This window comes from Punctularia strigosozonata (assembly GCF_000264995.1).
Source record: "Punctularia strigosozonata HHB-11173 SS5 unplaced genomic scaffold PUNSTscaffold_12, whole genome shotgun sequence".
NCBI lineage: Eukaryota > Fungi > Basidiomycota > Agaricomycetes > Corticiales > Punctulariaceae > Punctularia > Punctularia strigosozonata.
In genome coordinates this window covers 754,921-772,549 of record NW_006767444.1, presented here as the reverse complement: position 1 = coordinate 772,549, position 17,629 = coordinate 754,921, and the positions used below count along the sequence as shown (strand labels likewise).

General features: G+C 57.7%; 6 protein-coding genes across 6 annotated transcripts; 3 read left to right on the top strand and 3 right to left on the bottom strand.

Moving 5' to 3' along the window:
* Window positions 1–7: 7 nt before the first annotated feature.
* On the top strand, window positions 8–3,335 carry PUNSTDRAFT_145771 (uncharacterized protein; the record flags this gene model as incomplete). The annotated part of the gene is made up of 3 exons (XM_007386997.1): window positions 8–2,684; window positions 2,750–2,934; window positions 2,994–3,335. The coding sequence occupies exons 1-3, from the start codon at window positions 107–109 to the stop codon at window positions 3,333–3,335; spliced, it is 3,105 nt and encodes a 1,034-aa protein (XP_007387059.1). The 5' UTR covers window positions 8–106.
* A 339-nt stretch (window positions 3,336–3,674) lies between these two features.
* PUNSTDRAFT_115777 (uncharacterized protein) lies at window positions 3,675–5,433 on the bottom strand (the record flags this gene model as incomplete). Its single annotated transcript, XM_007386996.1, has 7 exons — window positions 3,675–3,779; window positions 3,831–3,964; window positions 4,019–4,188; window positions 4,246–4,368; window positions 4,470–4,588; window positions 4,648–5,302; window positions 5,357–5,433. 7 exons carry the CDS (start codon window positions 5,431–5,433, stop codon window positions 3,675–3,677), a joined length of 1,383 nt encoding a protein of 460 aa, XP_007387058.1.
* Window positions 5,434–5,920: 487 nt separating this feature from the next.
* On the bottom strand, window positions 5,921–7,290 carry PUNSTDRAFT_137355 (transcription initiation factor IIE subunit beta; the record flags this gene model as incomplete). Its single annotated transcript, XM_007386995.1, has 7 exons — window positions 5,921–6,093; window positions 6,153–6,236; window positions 6,277–6,538; window positions 6,600–6,740; window positions 6,799–6,881; window positions 6,924–7,084; window positions 7,268–7,290. 7 exons carry the CDS (start codon window positions 7,288–7,290, stop codon window positions 5,921–5,923), a joined length of 927 nt encoding a protein of 308 aa, XP_007387057.1.
* A 1-nt stretch (window position 7,291) lies between these two features.
* PUNSTDRAFT_127783 (uncharacterized protein) lies at window positions 7,292–10,873 on the top strand. The gene is made up of 5 exons (XM_007386994.1): window positions 7,292–7,462; window positions 7,532–7,597; window positions 7,656–8,781; window positions 8,843–9,533; window positions 9,592–10,873. Exons 1-5 carry the CDS (start codon window positions 7,336–7,338, stop codon window positions 10,555–10,557), a joined length of 2,976 nt encoding a protein of 991 aa, XP_007387056.1. The 5' UTR covers window positions 7,292–7,335; the 3' UTR covers window positions 10,558–10,873.
* Window positions 10,874–11,077: 204 nt separating this feature from the next.
* Window positions 11,078–12,811, bottom strand: PUNSTDRAFT_127782 (uncharacterized protein; the record flags this gene model as incomplete). The annotated part of the gene is made up of 2 exons (XM_007386993.1): window positions 12,376–12,811; window positions 11,078–12,316 (listed from the first exon to the last, which is right to left on the bottom strand). The coding sequence occupies exons 1-2, from the start codon at window positions 12,760–12,762 to the stop codon at window positions 11,078–11,080; spliced, it is 1,626 nt and encodes a 541-aa protein (XP_007387055.1). The 5' UTR covers window positions 12,763–12,811.
* Window positions 12,812–13,090: 279 nt separating this feature from the next.
* PUNSTDRAFT_106915 (P-loop containing nucleoside triphosphate hydrolase protein) lies at window positions 13,091–16,824 on the top strand (the record flags this gene model as incomplete). Its single annotated transcript, XM_007386992.1, has 9 exons — window positions 13,091–13,793; window positions 13,852–13,948; window positions 14,009–14,146; window positions 14,239–14,803; window positions 14,859–15,359; window positions 15,420–15,542; window positions 15,591–15,708; window positions 15,772–16,076; window positions 16,141–16,824. The coding sequence occupies 9 exons, from the start codon at window positions 13,091–13,093 to the stop codon at window positions 16,663–16,665; spliced, it is 3,075 nt and encodes a 1,024-aa protein (XP_007387054.1). The 3' UTR covers window positions 16,666–16,824.
* Between the last annotated feature and the right edge of the window lie 805 nt (window positions 16,825–17,629).

The window sequence follows — 17,629 nt, the reverse complement described above, 5'->3', positions numbered from 1 at the left end:
CGAGAGTGTTATGCCTCTATCAAACTAAAACACACGCCTGCGAATCAGCTTCCCTCCGACAGGATCCATCAATCACTGCGAGCTCGCTATCTCCCGCGTTGCCGTCATGCCCAGTGTTGACGCAGCCGAGTCCTCGACGACTGGCGGCACTGGCAACCCCCAGTCGCGCAAGTCGCGCCCGCCGCAGCTCTCCCTCGGCCTCGGGACCTATCGTCCTTCGGCGCTCTCGAACACCGTCATCGAATACGACTCGCCCGTCGACGTCGACAGTGACCTACAGCTGTCCTCTCCAGGTTCATCCACCTCGGGCGAATTCTTTTCCAACGACGAGAGCGACCAGGCCGGCTCCAGTGGCGACGATGCCGCAGTGGAATCGGACGATCTAACCCGCGGCCTCAAGTCCCTCTCCGCATTGCGCAAGAAGCTCAGTACCAACTTGCGCTTGCGCCCCATCAAATCCTCCACATCCCTGAAGCAGCAGAATTCTCTCTCGCCACGCAGGCCTTCAGCCTCAGCGCTCACACCCACCCCTTCGTCCACAGGCTCGTTCCCCAGCAGTGCGCAACATCCCGGTTTCACCCCCGGTCCCCGTTCCGTGCCAGGCCGCTCACAGTTAGTGCGTTCGCCATCACCCACGAGCACGGTCAGCGAAGTACCGAGCGTTTACTGGACGCCTACATCCGGGACGCCGCTGCAAACGCCGCTCAGCGCCCACTTCATCGGTCCTTCCAGCCGTTTGTCGGTCGACCTCTCCAAGTTAACCTCTGTCGCTACACCCTCGACCTCGACATCTCAAGCACCCCTTTCTGTTCCCTCCACCTCTCATACGTTCGGCGGAAACCCTAAAACCTCAGACACCGCTTACTTCTCCCCTACACCTTCCCCCGGTCCTCTCCCATCGACCTCCGCCTACGGCCGGGAATCACAACCCGTCGAACCATCTTCTCTTGCGACACGTCTTCTGTCTTCACCCACGCGCCCGCTATTGATCGACACACGTCCCCTTCCGGCCTATCTTTCCACCCGCCTGCAGCATTCCATCAACCTTGCCATCCCCACCTTGATCCTGAAACGATGTCGTAACCCCAAGAATGCGTTTCAGTCAATACACGCGTTGCGCCAATACATCACCACGGATGAGGGGAGGGAAGAGTGGGACGAGCTGTTGGGTACTGAGGATCCAGGAGCGGATGAAGATGTGAAGATTGGTGACCGACGAAGGAGCGGGGAGGGTGACGGTGGCGGTTGGATGTGGGATGGCGACGTGATCGTATACGACAACGACATGGACGAGAAAGACAAGGGCAGTCTGCAGTCGACGGCGTGGGCCATGCTACCTGTCCTCGGCCCTCTGTTGCATCACGGCAGCGCCGACTACCTCAAAGGCGGCCTTGCGGGTGTGCTTTCGCAGCCCGACCTGCATAAGCTGCTCCATAACGACTCCGGCATGCCCATGTCTGATGCTCAAACCAGTGGCATCAGCATAGCTCATTTGGGTAGTCCCAGACGGAAACCGGCTCAATTGGCTGTAGGTGGCTCGGGGAGCCCTGGCCCCAGTCCAGGGAAGAAGCCTGGCGGACTGTTCCAGCTCAACACTCAAGTTGCCACACGATTCAAGACGATGCCTGTGTTGGACCTTTCCAACTCGGCTTCGTCTGAACACCCCTCTCCGTCTTCGGCGCTGCCCTCGCCGTCACACGAATCAGCTGCCCCAACTGGTCTCAACCAATCGACTATCGATCTCTCGAAGCCGAGCGAAGGCACCTCCACCATCCCCCTACCCTCCACTTCCGCGCACTCGCCGCTACCCTCTCCCGGTCCATCTCCTCTACCCATGATGTCCTCTAACCTCATGGCCTCTTCCTCCCGCCCTCGTCATCACACTATCACCACCGTCGCCTCCGGATTAGCGGACGCGACCCCCTCCCCGCCACCCTCGCAGCTCTCGTTCTCCCGCCCACCCCCACCACGGCGCCCTAGCGTTCCATCGCTTCGCAAGCTTGACACTACCTCGGCCGAGAGATTAAATATGAACTTGCCCAAATTACAGGTTCGGACTCTCCCCGTGAAGTCGCTCACGCTTTCCGTCCCTCCATCGGCGGTGGAGGAACGCCCATCGATGTCTTTGGGGGGGCTGGGTCTGAGACCGCCGAGGTCGCCTACCCACCTCAACCTGGTGCATTCGAATCATTCACCTCCAGGCTCGGCGTTCCTAAAGGCCCCATCGAGCTTTGGTTCCTTCCCCTACTCATCCGATAGACCACCCCCGTCCCCCGCCTTCCACAGCAGCTTCCACACTGGCCCGCCGCCTAGCCCCGGTCATCGCACTCCGCGTTCCTCAACCTCACCATTGCCACCTTCTCCTTCTACCGCGCGGCCCACGCCCGATACTGAGCAGCCTCCATCCACCTCTTCCGACGCTGGTGAGCGCGAAGACGACTTCACGATATCGACGATACTCCCCAACTTCTTGTTCCTTGGACCTGAGCTCACCACGGAGGAACATGTGCAAGAGCTGTTGGATCTTGGCGTGAAGCGGATCTTGAACATCGCAATGGAGTGTGACGACGATCAAGGGCTGGGTTTGAGACAGAAGTTTGAGCGGTATAGTCGCATTCCCATGCGGGACACTGTCGAAGAGGACAACATCAGGAACGGCGTCCGTGAGGCCTGTCAGTTACTTGGTACGTTGCCTTCCCATTCCGTCACAATCGTAAATTCAGCTCATTTTGGTGGTTTTATGCTGCAGACGACGCGAGATTGCACTCGGCGCCGACGTACGTGCACTGCAAGGCGGGCAAATCGCGCTCCGTGACGGCCGTCATCGCGTACCTCATACATGCCAACCGATGGACATTGTCGCGCGCATATGGGTTTGTGAAGGAGCGGAGGAAGGGCGTCTCGCCGAACATTGGTTTCGTGTCCGAGTTGATGGTATGCGCATCGCTGCCTCTGGTTTGCAACTAGTGATTAAGAGTGTCCCTTCATCCCAGGTTTTTGAGGTGGAGGAAATCGGCGGCAAGTCGAAAGGCGTGGTGCAGCCATCCTCTGCCGGCGTTGCCCATGACCATGACCACGACGTCGGCCCCGGCGACTACACTCACGGAGGTCGGCGTCCAGCTGGCATGCGTGACTCGCTCCCGCCCCCTTACGTGCGCCAGGAAAGTGACGGTGTGCTGATTATACCTGGCGTGAATGATAGTGGGCAGGAGATGGAGATCAAGGATAGCGAGGGGCGGTATAGGCACGTGAGGAGGGCGCCGGTGGACGAGACAACACTGCAACCTATTCGGAGGGTTAGCAAGGCTGGGTTGGAGAGTACATGGTACATGTAGAGTGTGGATTAGGGCTGACCGGACCAAAGACTTAAATAGGTCTTGTTGACGGGATATTTCATCTGGCTGTCGCGTGTTCTTGCATGGATTTCTTCTCGCCTTATTTATTTACCATAGTATCGTCCCTACAAGGCATCCCATTTCACTTGATGCTATCTACATTACATCTACCGATCAGCGACATAGAGGAGGCCTAAAGTGTAGGTCTACCTCAAGCTGCTCGGGTACAGCTCAATCAAATACATTCCAAAACACGGCAATAAGGTATATCTAGTAATACTAATGATACCACACCCTTGATTTACGCCTTCCTGTCCCTTCGTACGTCTCTCAAGCTCGCTAACCATTCAGTTTGGCGTCTTGCTTGAGCTGTTCTTTGCGCCCTCGTACGCGGCTTACGGCGCGGCTTCGAGGACCATCCGGATCATCGTCATAGTCCGATCCCTATAATGTTTCAGCCATCAAGATGCTGCAGGTAGTGAGTGTACCACACACCTCGGCTTTGAGCTCAGCCCTACCCATCTTCTCAAGCTTTCCGTCGAAGTCACGGTGACGATATTGTTGCACGATACGCTCCAACAGTTCCGACGTAGATACACCAGGAGTGCGCCGTGTGGGGAGGAATTTACCTGTATTCACGAATTTAAGCAAGGATGATATGCTAGCCTGGAAACGATGCGCACCTTCTGCTTTGACGAGCCCATAGACATCATCTGTGCCTGCGCCCGCGTACGGATCCTCGTCATGTGCGACGTAATCGATCTCATACTTTTCCAGGAATTCAGAAGTGATGACCCATGGCGCTTCAGGCACAACTTGATCCACCCAACGGCAATGGCGAATGGCTTCGCATCTGAGGGGCAAAGCAAGTGAGAAAAAGACGTGTCAATCCAGCAAACGAATGATTCACCGTTCTGCATGGTTCATGACGCAAGGGTTTTTGTGCTGCCTCACGAGCTCGTCTGAGCAGCAGCCTACGAGCAGGTAGACGCTAGGGAAAGAAAGCTTTGCCTGGCGAAGTTGGAGTGCATGACTGTTCAGAGGCGGAAATGCCCAAACGACGATCACGTCGAACGCCAAGGGGGTGATAAGATAAGATGCCAATGGTTATGCTGATCTGGAACACATGCGTACCCGAAATGAAATAAGTCGTAGACGCCGTCGGCGTATATGCGGACGGGGCGATCCGTAGGTGGCTTGTTGATCTTGTATTTCCGGATAGACTCGCCTTCGATAGCCTTTTTCACGAATGCCTGCCTCGCGGAGGTCAGACCTGGGACACGGAGGCCGAGTTTGCATGAGCGTGGCTTACCTGAATGTCTTCGGTAGTCAGCTTGGCCGGATCGAACGCGTCCTTGGATATGTTGGCCGGTGCAGGCTCTCCGGGCACACAGAACGGGATACTGTGCTCCTTCAGCCGATCGTTCTTCTCTTTCTCCTTGGCATCGTCGTCCCGCGCCTCCCTGCCTTTCCCCTGACGCTCCGGGCTGACGCTCGGCGTGCTCTCGTTCGTCTGCGCCCCGACTGCTGCTGGCCCCGCTCCTGTCCCGGGGGCGCCCAGCCCGACGCCTCCAAGCCGCACCTCCGGTAGCGGGAATGCACTGGTCACCGGGCTCGTGAGCGCACTCGCGCCGCTTGCACTTGTGCTTGTATCTCCGAGGCTCAGCACGCTGATCGTCCGATCGCGCCCGCCGCCGCCAATCGTCGTGCTGCTCTCGATGTCGCCGTCATAAGTAGGGGAATCAACGCCATCGTCGGAGAGCGCTTGTGCGGTGAGCGAGGCCGCGAGCTGGTGCTTTGCGCGGGAGGCCGAGTGTGCCTTTCCTAAGGAGGACGTAGGGGCGGCAAGATGCGGATACGTAGACCGGGGCTGGGGACGGGGTGCGGGGGTGGAGGCGGGCGAAGGAGACGGTATGGAGGTGACGGAGGCGCCGTCGTCGGTAAGCGGATCATTGTCCTCTTCGGAACTGCATACGATTCAGAATGGAGCATCAAGCGATGGGTCTGAGAGACGTGCGCACGCGTCGTAGGCGGGCGAATCAACCGTTCGATATTTGAGGAAGGACCGTTTGGGGTGGCGAGCGTCTGTTGTGGCCATGATCGTTAGCGCCGTCGTTGTCGATGTCGAAAGGTAGTGCGCTATCTGGTATAGCGTTCGTGGAGCGGAGCGGGATGAGGCGCGCCTTGCGTAGGAGGCGTAGCCGTGCCAAGACGAGATATAGGAGCCGTGCAAAAAGATAATCTAATCCCTGAGATCGCATTGGGGGCATAGCGACTCTTGGGGTTTTTGCGCGCCCTCGGGCTTCCGACAAACGTTCATGTGAGCGGATGCAAAGTTATGCTAGATATACATAAGATACACGATGCGATGGACTCTCAAATGCGGATATGCGATGCGATGGCGGGGACACAGAAGAGTAGACGATGATGACGGAACACGTCGGCTCTGCTCTTAACTCCGCGAGCGCGCGGACGACATAGTGCGAGGAGATCAACCGGCCGATCAAGTTCAGGAGCGAATGGGCGGCACTAGGGAGAGTCGAGCGGACACGAAGAGCCGGCAGGCAAGACGGCCGGGTTGCCCTTTATTTGGGATTGCTCGGTGGAGGCGCGTAATCGCGCGAAAGGTCGATCTCTCCTTTCAGATGGGTATTGGTTATCCGCGCCTGGCGCTGCTTTCCCGCCGAGCGTTTGCCCTTCTTCTTCGTCGTTGGCGGCTTCGGCGCGATGCTCTCGGCGGCGGTGGCCTGGAGACCCTCTGTGACGACGCGTATCAGAAAGCGAGGATCCAGGCTGATGAAGAGAGACGATAAAGACCTTGTGCGAGCGCCTTGAGCAGATCGGGTTCTTCGGGCACTTTGAGGTCAGTCCAGAGCTTCAGAAAATCTTGGATACAGTCCTCTGTCATCTGTTATGATTTCCCCATGACGAAAACCCTCACCATCTTCAACTTTCGCCCCACCCGGTTCATGCGGTTTGATCTCGTTCCAGAACACGAAGATGGGCTTGCTTTCTTTCTTCTGTTCCGGCTTCCTCGCCGTGCGCGAAATGTAAACCTCGCCCTCCTTCTCGAGTTCGTCAATTGCGCCCTGAGCGTCCTTCCACGACTCTTTAAGCATCTTGATCGAAACTCCGCCTCCTTTGCGCGACTGTCGCTGGATTTCCGTGAGTAGCTGGGCTTTGTTGGTGATTTGATAGTCGAACTAGGGTATATGCAAGTCATATCATCCTTCCGCTCACGACCGATAGCGAGTCGCTGCGTACCTTGTACTGGTAGGTGTCGGATTTTGGATTGTAGATCACCCTATCGTGCGCCTTGAACTTCTCCAAGAGAAGCGCATTCTCCAGCAGCGGTGTGTTGGTCATGATAGCGATGTCTTGCAGGCGAGTTGGACCACCCATTGACTGAATCCTACATCAGTACACGTTTCTCTACTCATGTGCCGTTTACATATGCGCAGACCTTCAGATGGTCAACGCAATAGACGAGCTGGGTGTTGATATTCGCGCCGGTGCCCGTGTCCGCCGGCTGAGAGTACACCACATCTTTTGGACGAAGACGGGTCAATAACTCTCAGCTTGCGGCACAGAGGAGATACATGCTTGACTTGGGTCGTTTCTTCTTCTGGTTGGCGCCGCTACCAGAGGGCTCACCCGCCGATGGAGACTGCGGCTGCGCATTGGATGGGTTGGAATGCCATGACGAGAAGTCTTGGCGAGCGAGCGCCGACTTGAAGTTGGCCGCGTCTCTGTTGTCGACGGTATCAATGTGAATATTGCATCGAGGTCGTGTAAATGTAGCTCTTGCCTCGCTAAGGATGACATGACGGCTGGAGCCACCCGACGGCTGTGGAGGGAGGAACAAAGAACGCCTTGGCTGTGGCCCGGTGAAACCAGCACAAATGGCTACGCGCGTCAGCTGAAATATTCACTTGACTTCTCCTTCCTCCCTCATCCGTGTTCTCGTCGTCTGCCCCGGTGCCACCCACCGCCAGCCGCAATGTCCAGCACCAAAGCCAGCTACCGTCGCACGCCGGCGAACGCCAAAGAATCAAACGGCGTCACCGACAAGTACCGCGCCCAAGTTCAGTCGCTGCAAGAGCTCTTCCCCTCGTGGTCCAATGACGGTGCGCTGCACCTGTCCTGTCGCGTGCACTGGCTATAACAACTCATGCACCGCTCATTTCTGCTCACAGACCTGCAATCAGCTCTCGCTGAAGCCCAAGGAGACGTGGAGCTCGCAGCCACCCGGATCTCAGAAGGTATTCACCACCCACCGCTCTTTTCTCTGCTCTCTTTCGGTTCTCAACCGAACGCCAGGTCATGCCGAACAGTGGGGCGCGGTCAGCCGCAAGAAGGACAAGAAGGTGGCGCTATCCGGTCCCACCCACGCACCTAAGGAGTCGGTTGGCGGCAGAGGCGATTTCCGTGGCGCGCGCGGTGGACGCGGTGGCAGAGGCGGCGGTCCCGGTCGCGGAGGTGCTGCTCGCGGCGGCGCCCGTGGAGGTGCCCGTGGCGGGCGCCCTCTGACAGAGGCGAACGGTCATGCCGCTGCTGGACCGACGACCACCGAGGCATGGGGTACCACCACCGAGGACGCTAAGGATGTTTCTGCCGCGCCGGCTGAAGCTAGCAAACCTGCAGAGGGCTCCGCTCCGGAGGAGCACACCGCGGAGACGGAATCGCAGTCTGTTGCTCCTGTAGTACCCGCCGCACCCCTCGTCAACGGTGCTGCCTCCCCCGCTGTCAAATCACCTTCCATTGTGGACCACTCCAAGCCCAAAACACCTGCGACGTCGAAAATGTCCTGGGCGCAGATCGCAAGGCTTGTGGCGCTACCTCTTTCAGTTGCTCGTTTTCTGACAGACTGCATCTATAGGCCCCAGGCGAAACCAACCCCCCCTCCTGCCCCCGCCCCTCAACCTGTATCAGTACCACCTCAACCCCCTGCCCCAGCTCCTGAACCTGAACCTGTCTCTGCTCCCAGTGAACCCGAACCAGCTGTCCAGCAGCCTGAAGAACCTACCACCGCTGAACCTCCCGTGTGGGATGAACCTGCAGCTCCTCCCCTCCCTCCTCCAGCGACTGAAGTCCCCCCTTCTGTTGAAGAACCTCAGGCACCCGAGCCTGCTCCCGTCCCCGAACCGTCTCTCGCTTCTGCGCCGAATGCAGACCGCCCTCCCTCTGCACTCCCAGCCCAAATCCTGCAACAGCATCAGAAAACGGCGTCGCCCAGTCCAGAGCAAGTGCGTGCGCCGTCCGTGAAGCCTGCGACGCCTGTCTCGCACGCACGCCAGCAGCGCCAAAATGCGCTGTTCAAGACCGGTGAGGCGGTCATCGTGCCGGGCAAGTACGGTGGTATCAGTGGATTGGACAAAGTAGGCATGCAATTTGGCAGCTTAAGCCTCGGCGATGATTCGGCGGATGATGTTGCAGAGGCTCACCCGTATGTTACGCGTGCTGCCAACGGATTTATTCATAAACTCATCCTTTGTTTTCTTGTCTAGGACTGAGTCCGTCTCGGAGCCAGCACCCGCGGCGGCTGTAGCTGCTTCAGAGCCGCTGAAGCCCGCTTCGCAGCCTCAGTCTACGCCTTCCGCCCCCATACAAATCCAGGAGGCGCCATCTGCCCCGGTCGTCTCACCGCCCGCCCCAACACCGCTCGGTGGTGCTCCCGGTCTCTTCCCCTCTGCCATTCCCCAGCAGGCCCAACAGCAGCAGTCTCAGGGGCTCCCTATGTCTCAGCCCCAACCCCAGCACTCCATACCCTCCTCCCTCACGCAAGCACAGGGTGCTAGTGCCACTAGCAGCTCGCCACTGCAGGGCTTTTCACAGCAGCATGCCCAGCAGCAGCAGCAGCAGCATCTGCTCCCCGCACAGACTCAACAAGTGGCCCAGCCGCAACAGCCCGCCCACCCTCAGATACATTCCTCCCTTCAGTCGGCCTATGCGCAGCAGCATAACTTGTCCGCGCTCGACACTGCCCCACCGGCCCAACCCTCGCTCACGAGTAACGCTTCATCGTACTTCCGTCAGGCGGAACAACCATACTTCCACACGCCAACGCCCCCCGCAGGACAGGCCAGTCCGTATGGAGTGTTTGGCCAACAGATCGGCCAGGGTTTACAGCATCAGACCCAACCCGGACATTTGGGTGGCTTCGGTGGAGACGAATATGCGTACAATGACAGGCCCGGTGTGAGTTTCCAGTCCAAATTCTGTGTTCATCGTCGACCTGACCACTTTACCTTTTCAGAGCTTCTATGATTCCTACCAGCAGGCTAGCTTTGGCAGCCGCAACTCGCTGGGACATGACGATCTTAAAGGTCTCCAAGGTCAAGGCCAGCAATCGGCGGGCCTATCGCCCGCAAACTCGCACCCGTCACAGCATCAACCCCCCTCCTCGCAAGCCGGTAGCCAGGGTCACCAAGGCGGTCAAGCAGCGCAGGGTGGCTACGCAGCTCCAGGCCCAGTGCCGTATTACTACCAGCCGTACCCCGCCAACCAGTACTTTGGGCAACCCTATAACTCGCCCGCTGGTTATGTTCCGCAGCCGTTCGTGAAGTACCAGCCCGTCTTTCAGGGCGGACACCCGGGTCCTGGCTCTGCGCCTTCGCCGGCGGCTAAGCCAACCCAAAATACGGCCCAGAATCCGTACGCGCAGGCACAGGCACAGGCGCTGTACGGTCAGGGCCAATACGACGACCTGAGCTACCAGCATCACGCTGGGCATGGCCACCAGCACCAGCAGAGTGTTGGTGGCGGGTTACCGTCAGGTGATTACGGGAAGCAGCTCTACGGTGGCGCGCAAGGATTTATGGGCGGCCTCGGTCAGAACGTGAATAGCATCGGTACCCCCGGGACCGGTGGACCCGCGTCGCAACTTTCGCAGCGCGGTGGTAGCTCGCCCGAGACCGCTTACAAGCCGTACGGTCAGGGCGTCACTGTTGGAGGTGTTAAGGACGTTGGCGCTGGTGTTGGAGGTGGTCAGCCTGGACAAGCACGTGCGGGGGTGCCGCAACAGCATCAACACCATCAGCAGCAGCAAGGCGGCTTCTACGGGAGCAACAGGTTCGCCTCCAATGCTGCATCGGGCCCGCAAGGCCAGCAGACGCAGCACAGTGCGCCACAGGGTCAAAACCCGCAGGCCCACCTCGGGTACCAGGGCAATTCGGATAACGGGTTCTACTCGTACCAGCACAGGCAGGGCTACTGGCAGTGAAGAGCTAGGATGGGCGGTCCATCGAATGGACATGGACATGAGATCGCTGCTCGCGAATCACGAAATGACCGGGGTGTTACGATATCGCTGCATGAAGGAGGGCTTCTCTGTTGTCTCCCCGTCATCATCTCTCATTTTCTTGCTCATACGATTCTTTTCTTTCTCTATCTCATTTCTCTCTCTCTCTCTCTCTTCCTCCACTCAATATCTGCATCTCAGTGTCAAGCCACAGCATATGTACGCGTACCGCTTTGCGTTCCATAGTGAAGTTGCCATGTCCAATGATCTGCCGCATGCTATCGCTCCGAACGACGTTCACCCCATCCGCATACGAATGTCTGGACGAAAAGCCATGGGGCTGGTAACGAATGCTTCTCCAAATTATACGCAAATCTTTCCCGACATCTACATTGGATTGGCTAGATTTACTTCCTCGGCAGGTCTTGGGTATCAGACGTATTCGACATGAACACCAATGTACCTAATAGTAAAACCCTCGAGCCAACCAGTGAGGCAGAAGCTACGGCGACGGCTGCGGTTCCTGATTATCCAATGTATAAGAGAATGAATACGACACGTCCCCCGCCTCCCATAAGTCAAAAATATCCCGCAACTCGGCATCGGGACGCTCACCACCACAGAAAGCTAGGTCTACGCGCTCGAACGCCTTGCCGTCTGCAAATGGAGGGCGGAATCCAGGGGTTCGCGATAGGAGTGTCCCTCGCAGCGTGTGCACCCATCTGGGATCATCATTCATTTCCACGGTGAGCCGGAGGTGACGGAGGTTTGGAAGAGTCATGTCCCAGAGGTTGGTCAGCTCGGGGTCGATGACGGACTGATAGGGGGACAAGGAGACGATCTCGAGCTCTTCCAAAGGGGCAAGGTGAACGAGGGTGCTGGCCAGATCGCGGCCGAAAAGACGAAGGTTACGAAGGGAAAGCGACCGAAGGTTGCAGGATGACCGGCTCATGAAGGAAGAGAATACCTCGCCGGTGAATAGTTGCCTATTCTCGTATGGGATCGGGGATCCAATAGCAAGATGGGCCAGGCGAGGTGCTGTCAATCCGAGCAGAACGGTCTCGGCAATATGCTCCGTGGTGATCTCCAAAGACGCAAGGTCTGATAGAAGGATGGGTCCATCGGAAGGTACCTCATAGGTGAAGGGTATGTTGAGCAATTCCATGCGCTTAAGGCGGGGCGTGCGGCGCACAGTATCAAGCCAGGATACTTCCTGCGAGTATACGAGATCCAGGACAAGTGATTCTAGCGGGTGCTGCTCTGGACGGAAGCTCGGCCTGTCTGCCGTGTACACCAGCGGAATATTGCGCAGCTCAAGGGAAGCCAGCCCAGGTGTCGCGCGCAATAACTTTGCGATGTCCAACGAATCATTATTCACGGCACGGCGTTGAAAGTTGGTCCACCATAGATTGAGCTTCAGATGGCGCAGTTCGGGTAGCTGATCCTCGAAAGCGGTCAACAGCATCTCGAAATAATTTGAAGATATCGCGAGATCGAGCGTACGCCACCGGTGCTTGATACGGAGAAGCGTCTCGGGCATTTGGGGTGGGAGGTATACAGTTTCGAAGCGAGACATCGCATGTATGGAAATTGAAAGAGGTCGGTGTGTGCATCTTCCTAGGATTAGACTGAAGCTCTGAGCGCGTGTCCTGGAGGTTCCGGGCACGTTGTTGAATCGTAGGTGGATGGCTGACCACAAGATCGGAAGCCCAAAGGCAATCGAACGCCACAGAGCACATGTCTAGGGAGCATGGTGAGCAATGTGGTACACAAACCCGGCCTGGCTCGATGTTCTCGCACCTGGGATATTCGAATGGACGCCTTAAGCGCAGAGGCCAGTGTCTCAGATAATGCCGCGCTGTGGACGAAAGAGAATATACATTCCAACAGCTCCGGTGGCAATCTTCGAATTGGAGCGAGGATCGTCTGGTATGTACGCACTTGACGAGCGAGTGCCGTCCTAGTCGCCTCCAACTGTGCGAGGGAGTGTGCCACGACGACGGGCCGTCTCCCGACAGCTTTGCGTGCTCGTAACTGCGCAAGTTCCGTTTGGAAATGCGAAATCGCGTTGTCGAGCCGAGTAATTTCCTCTTCCTTGTGCATCCCTAGCGAGCTCAGTTCTCCGAACTCTTCGGGGCTCGGAACGAAGTGGTTACGAGTTGAGAGGGGAAACGAGGGCTCTGGCATGATGTGGCGATTGATATTGCGTGTGGGATTTGAGCCAGATGGTGATCAGTACGGAAGAGCAGCACCTGTTCCCGGACACTGGTTGCTGGTAATAACTGCGATCAACCAGCCCAGTCGCCGTGAGAGCAAGATCCCAGCAAAATCCGTAAGATGGGGAGGAGTTGAAGAAACGTCCGACGGTCGCGGACGGCGCGCTTGGGAAACTCGTCACGTTCACGCGTCTGCCACGTGAGGTGGCTATGCTATTTTCCCCGAATTTCCAGAGGATTCGGAAGGGAGTCAGCACCAGCGCGAAACCCCTCGTCCATCCTCTCTACGGCTCTCGCGAATGCTCCCCCTGGAGCTTCTCCTCGTGTCTGATCAAGCCATCACCGCACAGAGACAGATTCGGAGCCCGCTTGCGCGCAATCTCTCCCACATCCGCGCAGGTTCACCGAGACCTGTTCGCGTTCGGTATGCTGCGACTCATGCCTCTGTCCAGAGTTCCTCCCCGGCTTCCGAACCTCTTTCATTCTCTACTGCAGAGATCGCCGAGATATACGCTGCGACGAGACACTCTCGGCCAAGGGGTTCGTTGTCGGGCCGCTGGCGGTCAAGCGAACTGACACGGACGACGGACCCAGTGGCCTTAGCTCATGATGCACCATGGCTTCAAGTTGACCCTGAGGATCCCAGTCTCCCCCAGGAACTTTCAGAAGTACTCGTCTCCCAATCTCATACCGTGTCCCCGAGCCGTTTGCGATGGGATTGGCGTCAACGAGCCTTATCAAAGAAGTTACAAGCGCCTGGAACAACCACCTCACCCTCCTCCTCCTTATCAACTCCCCGGACAATTCGCCACCCCATTCGCATCAAGCCGCCAGCAAGCCGCCTGCACCCCGCGGATTCCTTCTTCTCCGAAACTTCCGCGTATGAGGAAAGATTCCTACCTCTGCTCACCGCCGAAGAAGCGGAAGAGAACGCTGTGGTGAATGAGCGCTTGGCATCGTGGGGACTCGACCGGCTGCGCGACGAGGGTTATTGTCTAACGGGTACGCTTGTCCGTGTGATACGGTTCTTGGGACACAGTCTCATAACTACCATTGTCAGGTTTGAGTGCATACTGGCTGAATGCGACGCAGTTTGGGCGCCCCGTAGCAAGTTTCTCCGCAGGCCCTGGTGTGGAACTCCCGGAACACAAGTTTGAGTATGTTATTTGCCTTGCATGCTTTGAACCTCACGTTGATTCCGGCACGTACATCTGCAGTAATGGCACTACCGTATTGCTCTCTCGTTTGGATCCGCTCCAGGAGAAGCCCAGCAGAGGAAGCGTGGTTAGCCGGACGCCGACGCAGCTCCACGTTGCGTTTGAGGAGCGCTTGGATATTGAAGAAGGCGTTTGGAGGTAAATACCTGCCTTTGGAGGCTGCGCACTCCGCGTCACGGATTACTTCGGACTCGAATCCAGCGCTCACTCGGTCACTTTCTCTACGTCAGGTTGGACATAGGCCGCTCGAATATCATCTTCGACCGCATGCGTGATGCGATCTCAAACTTGCAGCTGGACCCTTCACAGCAGTTGGAGCGTCCCAATCTCAGCCCCTTCATATCGACTCCGCCGCCTTCCTTCTTCGAAGGCACGTCGCGTCGGCGGGAGACGATCCTTCAGGGCACATACCTGCGCGATATCCTCTTACGCTCATTTTCGCCCGCTCCGGGAGTGCATCATGACCCACAGCCACTACAGGACCCGGACGATGTGGCGTATCCACCGCACGGGCACTTACGCGTCGATGACGTTCCCATCGCAGCAGAGCTTGGGACAGAAGTCGTGGATGAGAACGCACTGAATCATCCATCGCATACTGCGGTCTCGCACGCGCAGTCGGCAATGCAATTGAGGGGCGCGTTCGTCGAAGACCAGTTGATTCAGTCTTGGGCGAGAAGGTATATGCGACCCAATCCGGTGCGCATAGAGGGGGACCCGGTTCTGCCGCTGAACGAGAGTCAGACGCGCGCGGTGGCTATGATGGTCGGCGAACGCGTCAGTTTGGTGCAAGGGGTACGTCGCCTGTTTGGCTACCCACCTCAGGACTCTCATATCGACTTCGTGATAGCCTCCGGGAACAGGGAAGACGAAGACTATCATCGAGGCTGTCAAGCTCCTCAAACGTCATTTTGCCGTACCGCACCCTATTTTGGTTTGCACCTTCACGAACGTCGCCGTGGACAACCTCGTCGAGGGTTTAGCCCCCTCGCTATCGCCGTTACGAGTGGGATATGGTGGCAAGGTCAAGCCCTCCTTATACCCGCATACACTGGACGCGAAGCTGGAGCAACACGAACTGTACTCAGAAGTCCTGAAGCTCGAGCGACAAGAGGAGGCGCTGGAAAAGCGCGTCGTCAGTCTACGCATGTCGTCAACCAAGGCGGCAGAGAAGCTGAGCATCATGCCCTTGGATGCGGAGCACGATCGGAAGAGGGCGAATGCCACGAAGAGGCGGGACAGGCTGGACCAAGAGGTGACCCAGTGTGGGACTTCGCTGGGGAATATCAGGAAGAGGATATATGCGTTTAAGCAGCAGATGTTGTCGGATGTCGTACATGCTGCCGACGTGGTAAGTTTCAGTTTGGCCTTTTACCCACACGCGTGGACTTATCGCGCTTTTCATTCGAAGGTGTGCACGACGTGCATTACATCTGCGTGCACGGCACTGAACGTCATCGACTTTCCCGTCGTCTTCCTCGACGAAGCCTCCATGTCGACAGAACCAGCGTCACTCATCCCGTTGATGAAAGGGGTACGTGATATCTCAGGTTCCTCCTGTCTCATCTAATGGGGTACGCAGTCGCAGCATATGACGCTTATCGGTGACCACAAACAACTGCCGCCGGTGATCACGAGTCGCGAAGCGATCGCCGGCGGGCTGGGCATCAGTCTCTTCGAGCGACTCACGGAAGAAGGGGGTGAGTCTTCAGCGGGCTCGTTCTCGGCCATACAGCGCCTCTGACGATATGTGATACATATAGTGGTTCCATCGATCATGCTCGACCTTCAGTACCGTATGCACCCACAAATCTCCAAGTTTCCCTCTGCCGAGTTTTATAACTTTGCGCTCCGAGACGGCATGCTGGATTCGAGCGGAGGCGTTCCCGCGCAGCTTCGCCCACCTACTTCCGCCCATCTTCAGATGAACCCGCAGACCGGCGACCGTCCGAGCGTTATCTTCTTAGATCATCAGGGCCTTGAGTCGCCGAAGGATCGGAGCAAGGTCAACTACACGGACGCCGACATCGTGTGCAGCGTCATCGAGGATTTGCTGATTCAGAACCCGGTGCGTGCCCCCGTGCCTCACCGGAATTATCACGGCGGTGACCTGACTCGCTCAATAACGGTAGGATCTGCGGGGAGAGGATATTGGCGTTATCGCGCCTTACGTGGCGCAGATCCGGCTGTTAACGCGGCTGCTGACGACGGACGCCAAGTCACAGGCACGCTTCCAGGCCGCGCTCGGAGACCAGCGGGCGATGCAGCTCCCACAGATCGACATCAAGACGGTCGACGGCTTCGAAGGGCGGGAGAAAGACGTCATCATCTTCTCGACCGTGCGCTCCAATTCCTCTGGGCACGTCGGCTTCCTCGCGGACCGGAGGAGGCTCAACGTCGGCCTGACGCGCGCGAAACGGGGCCTGTTCGTGGTGGGAAACCTGAACACGCTCAAGACAGGCCGAGTTGGCGGCGTTGATGGCATGAATGATCCCAAGACTCGGAGGAGCAAGGGCGCCGAAGCGTGGCAGAGGTATGCCGAGTATCTCCAGGAGGGCGGGCTGGTGGTGCGGCTGACCGGCGAGAGATTGAGGCGAACGCTGTACGGCAGCCTGGGCGGCGTGACTGTCGCAGATCCACGGAAATTGACAAACTAGGTTTGCCCGTCGAGCGGAGCGCTGAGGGGCGTGTCGTTGCGGATCGTATTTATTCGTCATATATTAGCTTGCTGACTTTGCCGTCGTTCCATTCTTTTTTTTTCTGCATGCTGTATCGTAGAGGCTCTACCCGAGCGTAATTGCAAACAAGCTTGGTTTAAGGTTGTGAAACGTCGGGCGGCGATGTAAGCGAGCCCTGGCGTTGGCAGGCGTCGGGTCGCATCGTCGATGACAGGCATGCGTTTCGTTGTCAGGAAGAGGGGCGCTCGCCGGTTCGAGCTTGTGTTCCCGATCCGACGCCGAGGGAAAGCCCAGGCCCGAGCCTGCTCGAGCCACTTGGCAATTGGCAAACCTGTTTGGCTTGCCTGGGCCACTCCTCCCAGAATAGCCAAATGCACTTGAAATGCACGATAACGATTGGACGATGCGACCCAGGGTGCATGCTTTGCGCTGGCGGAACTCTCTAAAAGTAGGGTCTCTCGTAAGGGGCGCACAAGCACACATACTGACGCATGGGAGATCGCGGCGCGCTCGAATAGCGCCCGGGCGGCGAACGAGGCGGCGATATTTATCAATTCGGATATATCGCCTCATGGGTCGTCGGACGCTGCGGAGCAACTCGCGAAGACAATAGGAAAGGCAACAGACGCTTGCCCGGGTCCGTACATGGTCGCGAGGACTTCCGACAGAAATCGAGAGAAAGGCGACCAACGCCACCAATCAGGAAGAGATGGGCGAGCGTTTGGGAAGCTGCCGAAGGTGGAGGCGAGATCTCCCACCGCGATCCGTCACGTTTCTTAGTTCACCTCCGCCCACGGGGTGCGGCGTTCGGGTCTCTGCCCATCGTCGCGCGCGATCCTCTAATTGATATGTCACGCAAATTTGCGCGCTCAGCGGAGGATGCCCGCAACAAATACCTCGGGCGGGCGCGTCACCGGTGCGCTCATCCACCCTCTCGAGGTCA

What these genes read in the sequence shown, in the direction of transcription:
- PUNSTDRAFT_127783 (XM_007386994.1), top strand. Translation starts at nt 7,336, where the DNA reads ATGTCCAGCACCAAAGCCAGCTACCGTCGCACGCCGGCGAACGCCAAA. An exon ending in CCCCTCGTGGTCCAATGACG is followed by an intron (nt 7,463 to 7,531) that starts GTGCGCTGCACC and finishes TTCTGCTCACAG; the next exon opens with ACCTGCAATCAGCTCTCGCT. An exon ending in AGCCACCCGGATCTCAGAAG is followed by an intron (nt 7,598 to 7,655) that starts GTATTCACCACC and finishes ACCGAACGCCAG; the next exon opens with GTCATGCCGAACAGTGGGGC.